At 44.8% G+C, this 12,784-nt stretch overlaps 1 protein-coding gene across 1 annotated transcript in view; it reads right to left on the bottom strand.

The window, feature by feature from the left end:
- Positions 1 to 12,784, bottom strand: part of rnf121 (ring finger protein 121) — a gene marked incomplete at its 5' end in the record, with an annotated part of 59,947 nt that overhangs the window by 10,509 nt on the left and 36,654 nt on the right. Inside the window, 3 exons of the mRNA XM_016487403.1 lie at positions 9,132 to 9,233; positions 10,168 to 10,301; positions 10,750 to 10,870. Of these exons, the coding sequence (XP_016342889.1) occupies positions 9,132 to 9,233; positions 10,168 to 10,301; positions 10,750 to 10,870 (357 nt within the window). The remainder of the gene's footprint in view (positions 1 to 9,131; positions 9,234 to 10,167; positions 10,302 to 10,749; positions 10,871 to 12,784) is intronic.

Below are 12,784 nucleotides of genomic sequence, written 5' to 3'. Positions count from 1 at the left end.
CCTGACCAAGAGAGTGTGGAACAATAGCATGCTCACCACCAACACCAAGATGAAAGTGTACCAGGCCAATGTCCTCAGCACTCTTCTCTACGGCAGTGAGACGTGGACTATGTACACCTGGCAAGAACGCAGACTCAACTCTTTCCACCTGCGCTGCCTGAGGAGGATCCTGGGCATCACCTGGCAGGACCGTGTCCCAAACACTGAAGTGCTGGCCCAGGCAAAAACATTCAGCATGCACGCACTCCTATCACAAAGACGCCTATGCTGGCTCGGCCATGTCTTCCAAATGCAGGATGGCCGGATTCCTAAGGACATCATGTACGGCAAGCTCGCCTCCGGCACCAGACCAACAGGCAGACCAGTGCTCTGGTACAAAGACTTCTGCAAGCGTGACCTGAAAGCCGGAAGCCTGAATCCTGCAGACTTGGAAGCTACTACCGTAGACTGTCGGCTGGCAGCTCGCCGTAAGTACCAGCACAAAGCTGAGCGAGGGAAAGAGAGAGGACCAGTGGGAGGAGAAAAGGCAGTGCAGACGGCAGAGAGCAGAGTCAGTGCCCACAGAAGCGGTCTCAGGCTTCACCAGCAGTAACTGCAACAGACTCTGCCGCTCGCGTATTGGACTGTTTAGCCACAGCAGGCACTGCAATTCCACAACAGACTGACCCGGGTGCAGATACTCCATTGTCTCTCGAGACAGAAGGATGCTGATCAGACTGTAGTGGCTCAAAGAGGGATCCCTTAAGGGCTATCAGGACCGTGGGCAGGTCCCACGCAGGGACTGTGGGGGACCGGGGCGGATTGAGCCTCCTGTATCCCCTCAGGAAATGAACAACTAAGTTGTTCCGGCCCACAGACTGTCCGGCTATAGGAGCATGGGAAGCTGCTACAGCTGCCACATAGACTTTGAGCATGGCAGGGGAGCGGCCCCTGCCCAACAGCTCTTGTAGATAGGACAATATCACCGATATGTCACATGAAGCTGGGTCTTCGCCATGGGTTGTGCACCAGGCAGAAAAGACAGACCATTTAAATGCATAGAGGCATCTCGTAGACGGGGCTCTGGCCTCTGAAATATTATTCAGGACGCTCTCAGGGAGATCTACTGACTCCCGTTGAGAGCCCAGGTGCCAAATCGACCTGTTTGCCTGAGAGATAAGGTCCTGCCTCAGGGGAATGGGCCACAGGGCTGCTATCAGCAGCTGAGACAGCTCTGAAACCCAAACCTGGTTCCTCCAGAGCGGGGCCACCAGAAGGACCCTGTGTCTGTGTTCTCTGACTCGCCTGATTACCCGAGGGATCAGAACGATCGGGGGAAAAGCATACAGGAGGAGGTTGGGCCAATCGTGGGCCAACACATCATCGCTCTTCGAAAAATAAGTTGGGCAGTGAGAGTTGTCTTTTGAGGCAAAGAGGTCGACCTCTGCCCTGCCAAAGATCTCCCAGATTCTCTGAACTGTTTGTGGATGGAGCATCCACTCCTCTGAGGGGACATTGCTCCGAGATAGCATGTCTTCTACTTGGCTCAATACGCCGGACACATGTGCTGCCCTCAATGAATGCAGGTTGGGATGTGCCCACTCGAGGCATTTTACCATCTCGAAAAGGCGTTTTGAGGTGAGCTCGCCATGGCGATTTATATAAGATACCACTGTCATGCTGTCTGGCGGACTCGCACGTAGTGTCCCTTCAGATCCGGTAAGAATGTCTGAAGGGCTAGACATACTGCCGTCACCTCGAGGCAGTTGATGTGTAGCCGACTTTCTGCATCCGACCAGGAGCCGGTCGGTCTGCCCTCGCACAGAGCTCCCCAACATGTGTTGGATGCATCTGTTGAGACAACCTTCCTTCTGTGAATCATGCCCATAGTCATGCTGCTTGAACCACTGTGGGTCTTTCCAAGGGGCCAGAGCTCAGGCCTGGCTCACCCTGACACGCATGCGTCCGTGATGCCATGCATGGGGCAGAATTTGTGGTTTCAGCCAGTACTGAATGGGTCTCATGCGGAGCAGGCCCAGCTGTAGTACCGGCGATGGAGGGGCCATGAGGCATAGCATCTTTTGAAACGTTTTGAGGGGGTGAGAAGCTCCGATTTTGAAAGAAGCTGTGAGCTGTTGTATGGCCAATGCACGTTCTGGTGTGACTACTGCCTTCATGTGGACTCATGTGGAGTCAAAAACTGCTCCCAGGAATGAAGTTCGTTGGCTGGGAGACAGTAAGCTCTTTGCAAAACTGAGCCTGAGTCCCAGGCACTCTAAGTGGCTGAGGAGGAGGGACCTGTGGGATATTAGCTCGGCCTCTGACTGGGCTAAGATGAGCCAGTCATCGAGGTAATTCAGAATGCGGACTCCCATCTGTCTCAAAGTGGAGAGAGACCATGCATTTCGTAAAGTGCGAGGAGCCAGGGACAGTCCGAAGGGCAGGACCGTGTATTGATTTGCCAGTTCCTTGAAGGCGAATCTCAAGGATAGTTTGTGATGGGGGGCTACCGGGATGTGAAATTAAGCGTCTTTCAGATCCAGAGATAATAACCAGTCCCCTGGGTGTATTTGCGAGAGGATCTGTTTCAGAGTAGTCATTCTGAATGGCCGAGATCGAGGATGGGCCGGAGGCCGCCATCCTTTTTTGGGGACGAAGAAGTAACTGCTGTAGAAGCCTGACTTGCTCTGAGCTGGTGGAACCATTTCTAAGGCTCCTTTTGCCAGTAAATTCATCACCTCGGATCACAAGACGTGATCCGTGATCCTTGCTCTGCACTAAGGTGGGAACCACACTGCTGAATCGCGGGGGTCTTCGAGCGAACTGAAGTGTATAAACTCGTTATATTATCACCAAAACCCAGTCTGACACTCCGGGGATGGCCTGCCAGGCCTCAGCCCGCGTGACCAGGGGTTGGATTGGTTCGAGTGGTAGGCCGCCTTGTGGGGACCTGACACTCATGATAAGTGGAAGAGGCAATTTACTCTCTTTTTGAAAATGATTGGTTGGGTTTAAAAAAAAATTTTTTCTCGCTATAACAGCGGCTGGTTGTGTGGGCACTATTTGGACAGGCCCAGTGTTCACAACCGCAATTACAACAAACACACTGCCATCGGCACCCGGAATTGAACAGGGTGCTTGGAGGCATAAGAGAGGCTGTAATGCTGTGCTGGACTCAATGCTCTCGCAGCGAGAGCAGTCCACCCCCGTGGGTGTGGCCTCAGCATGGGCATGGCCCAGATGCGTCCAACTCTGAAGCTGTCAGTGAGAATAATCACTAGTGACAGCATTCTCTTTAAATCTGCCTAAAAGGATCAAACCACTCGTTAGAAGGGCACAGAAGATCCTTTCGTGTAAACACACCTGGCAGATCAAAGGTGCTGCGCGCATTCTCTCAGATCCGCTCGTAGCAGATGAGGAGAGGGGCGGGGCCGTCTTCATTGAAGGCGAACCGCGAGCAAAGCAGAGTGAGACACAAACTCTCGTAATGAGAGCTTTCTGTCTTAGTGAGTGCAGCCTCAGCGTGGGCGTGGCCCGAGCGGCACACATAAATGAATGCTGCCAGCGATATTGTAAATCACAGGTGACAGCATTCTGCTCCGATCTGCTTTGAAGGATTAAGCCGCTCGACAAACGAGAGGCGCTAATCCTCGGTGTAAACACACTGGCAGATCAAAGTGCTGCATGGAGAGTGAAACACGGGGCTGTGCCTGCGTGAAAATCACTCAAGCCTGATCGCTCAGCCCCACGAGTTCATCGTTTTCTTTCTCCGAGGTGACTGGGAGAAGAGAAACATGAGAGTGGGGGAGGCAGGGCTGCCTTAGTGCAACATTCTACTCTGATCCGCCTAGAAGGACTGAGCTGCTCGATGTAATGAGGGGCGCTAATCTTCATGTGTTAACACACACTGACAGATCAAAGTGAGCACGCGGGATGTGTGCCGGGCGTGAAAATCACTCAAGCCTGATCGCTCAGCCCACAAGTTCAAAATTTCTTTCTCCGAGGTGACTGGGAGAAAAGAAAGATGAAAGCGGGGGAGGCGGGGCCGCCTTCATAGACGGGAATCCACGAGTGAATCAGGGGCACACTCTGGCTTTCAGTGAAAGCTGCCTGTCTGTGTGAGGGCAGCTTCAGTGATGCACACACACGCAAAGCTGTCAGCGACAGCTTTCTAGTCTGATCCGCCTAAGAGGATAGAGTCACTTGAAGTAACGAGGGGTGCTGATTCTCATGTGTAAACACACCGGCGGATCAGAGCACTGCGGGGAGAGCGAGCACGCGGACTCTGAGCCAGCATGGGATCACTCAAACCCGGTTGCTCAGCTTCGTGGCTCTGTTGTTTTTTTCTCCGAGCTTTTGCTGAGAGAGGACAAATGGGAGCACGAGCCACACTCGCAGTGCAACATTTGCAACACTGTCGCTAGAAATTTGCTATTTTAGAACTCACCGGATAGCAGCAGGGGACGAGCTGAGAGCTGCGCGGACACGGCCTAGCGACTCCAAAGTCATCCTAAAGCCAAGGCATGGATACGTCCCTAAAGCGCTTTACACCCCGTTTAGAGCACAGGTTTTCACTCTCTCTGCGCTTCCTCCTTCGGTGGAGGACCTGGAGTTTAACCTTCTCTGCCCTGTCAGGGCACTGAGAATTTACATCGAGCATTCCGCCCTGTTCAGACAGTCGGAACAACTCTTTGTATGCTTTGGTGGCTGCACCAAAGGGTCTCCGGTCACAAAGCAGAGAATTTCTTGATGGTTAGTTGAAGCTATTGTATTGTTACGCATACTCCTCCCTGGGCCTGCAATGCCCCATAGGAGTTAAAAGCCCATTCCACTCGGGGCGTGGCCTCATCTTGGGCGTGGTCTAGCGGTGTGTCCATAACAGACATTTGTGCGGTGGCCGGCTGGGTCTCACCGTCCACCTTCGCCAGGTTCTATAACTTGGACGTTCCGGCCTTGCAGGCTCAGATTCTATCTGCTTAAAGGGGCACGCACCTGCCTAAGGGCAGGTCTAATCCTTCAGGCATTTGCCTGACTTCATGTATGCTCTTGGCCCTTTTAGAAGTGCTGGGGCTGTACAAAATAGTTTGGAACGATTATCCAAGGCTGGGTTGACCTCGGTGAGTTTTGCCCTCTTGCCTCCTGCAGGGCTCACCCTGTTTATACTTGGTCCCTCTGAGCCTTAATTGCTCAAGGCCAGTTCATGTCAGTCGTTCCTCTTTCATGGCATGGCGGGATTGTACTGGTTCCCCATAGCATCTAGCGATGCAGTACGAGTGAAGTATCGAAAGGGAACATACTCTGTTACTAACGTAACCTTGGTTCCCTGAGATACGGGAATGAGTATTGTGTTGCTTGCCGTGCCATGACGCTGCACGACTCTGTGTCGTCACTTCAGTCGAATTTACCTGAGATCCTATGGTGTAATGCCCGCTTATATAGCCAGATGGCTCCGCCCATTCTGGCGGGCTCTGGCGGGCTTCATCATCATAGGCTCATGCAGCACTGCTGCAGAGCCATTGGTTTGTTTTTAATTTACTGCACGAACCAATGGCTGTGCAGTTACACTGTGTGATTGAAAAGTCTTCATTCCTCAGAGAAAAAGGAGGTTTCCCCATAGCGTCTAGCTACGCAGTACTCATTCCCGTATCTCAGGGATCCGAGGTTACGTTAGTAACCGAGTACGATTGGTATTGCATTAAAAATTCGGAATAATTTGTAATATATAATTTTTCACGGTATTTAGAAGCGCCCACGATAACAATATCGTGCATATTCATTACCGTGATATATCTAGCATTACCGAATACCGGCACAAGTCTAGTATCAAGTATTCCAGAGAGCAGCAAAATAAAGTGTATTAAGTGTAACATACAAGTAAGTGGCATAGCACAGTCTTATAACAAATGCCTTACGTATGGTATCAGTGACATTCTCACAGAAACTGGAGCATACGTGTGAAAAGGCATTATCCTAGACAATTATCTGGACAGAGTGTCATGCAATGTACTAAGCTTAAAGGTAGGGTGACCATACGGTCCATTTTTATGGGACACGTGCTTGCCAGGATTTCTATATTGCCTAAAATATCCAGGTTTTGGCTGTTTGCACTGTGCAGATCGATCGTTGTATGACATTCACGAGAGCTATAGAAAGCAGAGCAGATGGCTACTTACACATTTGACTTGCTTTGGTGTCAAACAATGATCGGTGTGCAGCGCTGCTTCAAGTCGAACAAACGAACGAACAAACACCTAACGTGCACATTTTTGCATTGCTTTGATTGTTCTCTGTAGATCTCTCCTTCTCACGCGCAACAATTGGTCGATTATGTACAATACTTGCATGTTATTGGTGAAACTACTTTTGATGTTTTAGGCAATATAAAAATCCTGGCCAGAACGTGTCCCGTAAAAATGGCACATATGGCCACCCTACTTTAAGGGATAGTTCACCCAAAAATAAAAATTCTGTCATTAATTACTCATCCTCATGTTGTTCCAAACCCGTAAAACTTTTGTTCATCTTCGGAACACAAATTAATATATTTTTTATGAAATCCGACAGCTTTCTGACCCTGCATAGACAGCAACGCAACTTATTTACGGTTTTATGGCCCAAAAAGGTAGTAAGGGCATTGTTAAAATAGTCCATGTGACATCAGTGGTTCAACCGTAACGTTATGAAGCTACAAGAATACTTTTGCGCACAAAGAAAATAAAAACGACTTCTCTTCAGTGTCATTCTCTGCTGCCATTCATGAGAGTGCTACGATGCATGCATGTGGTGTAGCTGATGCAGGAGCCAGCGTTCTGGCGTAGAACCTGGATGCAATGCACTTTGTTTACAGTAGAAGATGCATGCTGTACAAAAAGTCTTCGTAAACATGTCTGAATATTTCGACAGAGAGGATGACTTGCAAATTTTTGCCCAGCCTTACTTATTTGAACCAGAATATAAAGACGATGAACTAAGGGAAATGGACTTCCTACGTCAGAACGCCGGCTCCTGTGTCAGCAGCACTGAATGGCGGTGGAGACTGACACTGAAGAGAAGAAATTGGTCCCGTTCCAAATGGCACACTTCATGTGCACTTTCAGTCTTGAGGACTTTTGGCCGCTGTGTGCGCATGTCCGTTAAGTCCACGAGACCATAGGGTGTCCCATTAATTATTTTAGCTTTCAGATGGGTGCTAACAAGCGCCTCCTTTGCGGCCGCTATGTGCCCTCGATGTGCACTTATGCTGAGCCCGCAAGCCTGCGAGCTACGCAGTCGACTTCTACCCGGCAGTCAAAGCAGCATTATGTCACAAAAGTGTGGACTTTTGTTTTCTTTGCTTAGCTTCATAACATTACGGTTGAACCACTGATGTCAAACACACACACACTATTTTAACAATGTCCTTACTACCTTTCTGGGCTATAAAATGTTTCAGTTGCGTTCAGTTGCAAGGTGTCAGAAAGCTCTCAGATTTCATCAAAAATATTTTAATTTGTGTTCCGAAGATGAGCAAAGGTCTTACTAGTTTGGACCGACACGAGGGTGAGTAAATAATGACATACATTTTATTTGTTGGGTGAACTATCCCTTTAAATCTATCTATCTATCTATCTATCTATCTATCTATCTATCTATCTATCAGGGCTGGTTAAAAAAAAAATTATCGATATCTCGATATTAATCGATTCTCATTTTTACGGAAAGATATCGATTCTTAAATCCCAAGAATCGATTAGTCTATAGCCTGTTTTCAGTTAATGGACGGAACATTGAAGGACACTTCCCATCCAATAAATCTCAATAAGCATTGTGCTTTGGTACTTTTAATATGAAAAAGTCTCAGATTTAAAATTCTGTCCATTGTATTGTAGTATTTAAACAATAAATGCCGTTTTGGCACTGTTTAATGTGAAGTGACAGACAGCCTCAGTACAACAGATGCGGCAGCGCGAGGCGCAAGTGAACTGATCATCTCCTCCACATTAATACCAGTTTCAGCACAAAATAAACATGACTAAACATCCGAAGGTAAGTTAAAAGAAAGAGTAAAACTTTACAATCCGTATCCTGTCTCATGCAATCGCTCAATGGACCCTTTTCACATTTCTGGTTTTCTCAAAAAAAAAAAAAAATATTAAAAACTTTCGAGGATTTACGATGCTGATGACTGTTAAACGCGTCATCACAGTCTTGTGAAAAAGGTCCATCAGTGTTTCAGCCACGCAGACGTCAATAATGGCTTGTAAACAATGTCATGTAATGTCACATTTACCTCAGAAAAAAACATATTCTGTGACCATAAACTCTTTAGTCAGATAGAAAAATAAACTGTAGAGAGGGGTATTTTGCTAAATATATGCACCATATAACATATTCATTATAATTTTTACTGTTCTTCAATGTTTAATTTATGTTTGAATAAATCCAATATTTTATGACAGCCACCATTTAAATGTTTATATTAAAAAAAACAAAAAACGAATTGAAGTAGAAATATTATTATGTAATTGTAACTATTATTTTAAAAACTTAAGTGTAATTTTAGCAGATGTATAGCTTACAAATCAGTCAATTTTAACCTTTAATATTATAGTAATGTAGTACCAAACATTGTATGTTTTACAGCATTAGTTGAGAGATTTATTTTCCTTGAGAAAATTTGGCAAGTACTGTACCTGATATATATCCAAAATAATCGATATTGAATTGAATTGGTAATCGAATCGAATCACAAGCTTGTGAATGAGAATCGAATCATGAAATTTGTGTCAAAACCCAGCCCTTCTATCTATCTATCTATCTATCTATCTATCTATCTATCTATCTATCAAGTCTACTTTATAATCAGCTGAATTTATGACTGGGGGGGGGGATCCCAAACCATTACTACTGTTGGCTCCTCTGACACATCTAGAAAAAGCATGACATAACATACACAATACTAAGCTTGAACAGTAAAAAAACCCCTAAATTTAGCCGATGTTTTTTTTTTTTTGCTTAAAGCATTACAGAACTTAAAGGGTTTTTAAATGCACAGACTCTATATAGAATACAAATCTTGTAAAAAGCATTTATAATGTGTGAGACGAGTTACACATTTATATGCTAAAGTTGAATTTAACTGATTTGAGTGTTTTGGAAGTCAAAAAGGATACGGGTTACTGAACATCCTTTTAAGGTCAACTTTTTCTTTGCAGTATGGACATGTCTGCTTCTTACCCACAATGCACCAGCCACGTATGCAAAACTCATGGAATCTGAGAAAAAATAGGTTAAGGAAACAAATGTGTGCATCTAGTGTACGTACCAGATGATGACAACTCTATTGTCTGTGGTTTCAAAAAGTTAGAAATGTTGTCAAACTTTTACATGTAATTTTACTAATATCAGTGTAAACTTGAAAGTTAATGAATAAAACCATAACAAGAAGCATATAAATAGAATACATATAATCAATCCAAATTTGGCGACCCATTGTCTTATATATGCTTACATAATGAGGAGATGGATGAAAAAGAATACAACGATAGTTGCATACACTTTACATAAAGGTCTGTTGTTCAGAGGTTTAAAAGCTTGATACTCAGCCACAGCTTATTAATTATAAAGCATAACCTTTTCTGGTTTAAAAAAAACTGTTCTGCAAATTGTTTGTTTGCCATGGCAACACTTTATAGACATTTCTGAAACTAAGACAACATAAAAACCAATAGTCAAGTAAAAAAAAAGGACAAGATGCAGTTGTTGAAAGCTCAGTGTTCAAAGAATAATCAGATGCAATCAGATGCATAATATGCAATATATAACTGGTGAGAGCTGATTATTAGTGCAAATATCAATGGGTCTCATTCACTAATAATTGTGTAGAATATTTGGATCAGGCTTCTGGTGTGCAGTCCATGAGGGTGGCATGAGGGTCCGACGTCCTCTAATGGGACCAGTGCCAGGACCATGTAGCTCGACTGGCATTTGACAGAGAACACCATATTTGGCAGGTCCACCATCTCCAGTGCACCTGTTGTTACTTTCAATGTCAAGCATTTTCAAGGACAATATTCAAAATTCAATTACATTTTAAACCTTGAAAACATAAGTTAAATCAAGCATTTTCCAAACTTTCCAAACTCTGTACAAACCCTGGAGCTTGCAGACAGGACAAATGAACACAAATGTAAACACAGTAAAGGATACACATGATTGCAGGACAGTCTGTATGTGTTCTCTATGATTCCTTCTTCACTCACATCCACAAGAATTGGCTGACCACAGACGGCACAGATGCTGTCTGACAGGTGCTTAGTGGGCATTCCAGATGCACTGTAATACTGAAACAACAGATCTGTACATCAGGTTGTCCTGACAAAGCAATTTATAACAGATGCAATAATAAAATGTATTGATGATGTCTATAAAACAAGTACAGAACAGTATTTTAATGTTAATTTCTATTTCTTTTAGAAGCTATAAATTCAGCCTTAGAAACCAGTTTTACAATTTGTTTATATTATTAGCTTTCCATGAACCCTGGTAAATAAAATCAGAGTGAAAATAGATAATAATTTGAGGACGCTTTCATGCTAGAGCTTTTGCTACACAGTTTGGCTCATCATAGATTGTTCAAACAAACATGGCTTTTGCAATTGGTATGACAGCAATCAGGCTAAACTTACTGTAATCAAGTAAATATCTGTTCATAACATATGTTATAGGAAAAAGGTATACAGTACATAGGTAAAAGCAATGTAATGTTTATCCACCGATTTAAGCTCTTACCCCAACTGTAGATGCCATAAAATCTGCACACATCTCTGCAAAATCCCGACCGAGTACACCATAGTACAGGCCATAAAAGAGAAGCGAAACGCCAAAATCCATAGCATCTTCTGGCTTTATTCTGAAACCATAAAGAGAGGTGACATAAGACTCAACATAAATGATCACATCTATGCAGCTGACAACAAGTCTAAGGCTAGGTGATATATTTTTGACACACTGGTATATTATGTTGGGATCATGTTTTTGTATGGGATTATGTTTTGTCAGTAATATAAAATGAATAAACCTTGTGAATATATTTTTGATCACCATGCGGTGTTTTTATTTGAGAACATTCCAAAAGATTTTTAGAAGGGTTTCTTTCTTAAACTTGCAATAAAGCTGAAATGTTTAATTTAGTTCTAAATGATTCACAAGCTGTGTCCCAGACAGTACTTAATTCAATACATTTATTACATTTACATTTAGTCATTTAGCAGACACTTTTTCCAAAGCGACTTACAAATGAGAACAACGGAAGCAATCAAAATCAACAAGAGAGCAAAGATATGCAAGTGCTATAATAAGTCTCCATTAGCTTAATGCAGTACACGTAGCAAGGGTTTTTTTGCTGTTAATTTTTGTTGAATGGCCACTCCTGAAACCTGACTGGTTAGGATCCAGTTTGTTGTTCTGTGAAAGAAACAATGATATCTGGTTGAAAACAACTCAGTTCTCAACAGAACTGAAAGCATCTGGAGAACCGGCAGAACTGACAGTGTCTGGAGAGCAGGCAAAACTGAGAATGTCTAGAGAACTGGCTGACTTGCTAATGTCAGGAGTGCCGGCTAAATTGCAGTTGACCTAACATCACAAACAGACTTCTAAGGCAACCTTCAAAGCTGGGACGGAGGAACTAGGACAAGCCTCCATAGCAGAGACGATGGGGCTAGGATCTTTGACTGATACAGGACAGCTAACTATTTCAAGATCAGCCTTCTTGGCTAACACAGAACAGGCAAATGTTTCAGGAACAACCTCCACATTCATAACAGGACAGGCAGAGAACTCGGAAACAGCCTTCCAGGCCAAAATAGGAAACCGTATCTTTGGGAATGGCATATTTGGCTGACTCAGGACAGGTAACTAACTCTGGAAAGGCCTCCTTGGCCAGCAAAGAACAGCTAAAAGTTTCAGGAACGACCTCCTCTGTCACATCAGAACAGGCAGAGAACTCTGATACAGACTCCCGGACTGAAATGGACAAACAGAATCTTTGGGAATGGCATCTGTGGCTGATACAGGATAGGTAGCTAACCATACAACTGCCTGATTGGCCAACATGGTACAGGTAAAATTTCAGGTACAACCTCCTTAGTCGCAACAGAACAGGCAGGGACCTCAGGAATGACCTCCATAGCCAACACAGAACAGGCAAGGGATTCAGGGATGATGTCCGTGGTAAAAATGGAACCGGTAGGAACCTCTGGAATGGCCTCTCTGGCCGTGACAGAGAAATTTGGGATTACAGGGAAAACAGGGGCTCACAAGTATATGCCACCACTTCATGAGGAATTGTTTTGTGTGGCCCAAACACACAAGCAGATAATAGCCATCATATACAGAGCAGAAAACGATGGCAACTCTGGGACCACCTGATTCTGATGTGTTGAGACTACCGGACTTGCTCTGAAACCACTGGACTTGGCAGCACTGTGACCATTTGACTTTGCTGCATGGAGACCACCCGACTGGCCAGTGCTGAAAGCTCTTGACTTGGCAGTGCTCAGAGCATTGGGCTTAGTAACTCTGAAACCACCGGACTGGGCAGTGCTCTGATCATTTGATTTGGCAGCGCAGAGACCACCGGACTGGCCAGCACTGAGACCATTTGACTTGGCATCACTGAGAGCATTGGGTTTGAGGAGGCTGAAACCTCTGGGTCAAGTATCCCCTCAAGGTGTTCAGGGGATACTGCTCTGGACTCTGTAGCAGATTCTAGACTGTGCTCAGGGGTTGGAGCCAACACTGAACTGTGTTCGTGGACTGGAAC

This window comes from Sinocyclocheilus anshuiensis, unplaced genomic scaffold (genome assembly GCF_001515605.1).
Source record: "Sinocyclocheilus anshuiensis isolate Anshui unplaced genomic scaffold, SAMN03320099.WGS_v1.1 scaffold1621, whole genome shotgun sequence".
In the NCBI taxonomy this organism is placed as follows: Eukaryota; Metazoa; Chordata; class Actinopteri; order Cypriniformes; family Cyprinidae; genus Sinocyclocheilus; species Sinocyclocheilus anshuiensis.
Note: the sequence above shows the minus strand (reverse complement) of the source record. Positions and strands in the feature narration are given on the sequence as shown.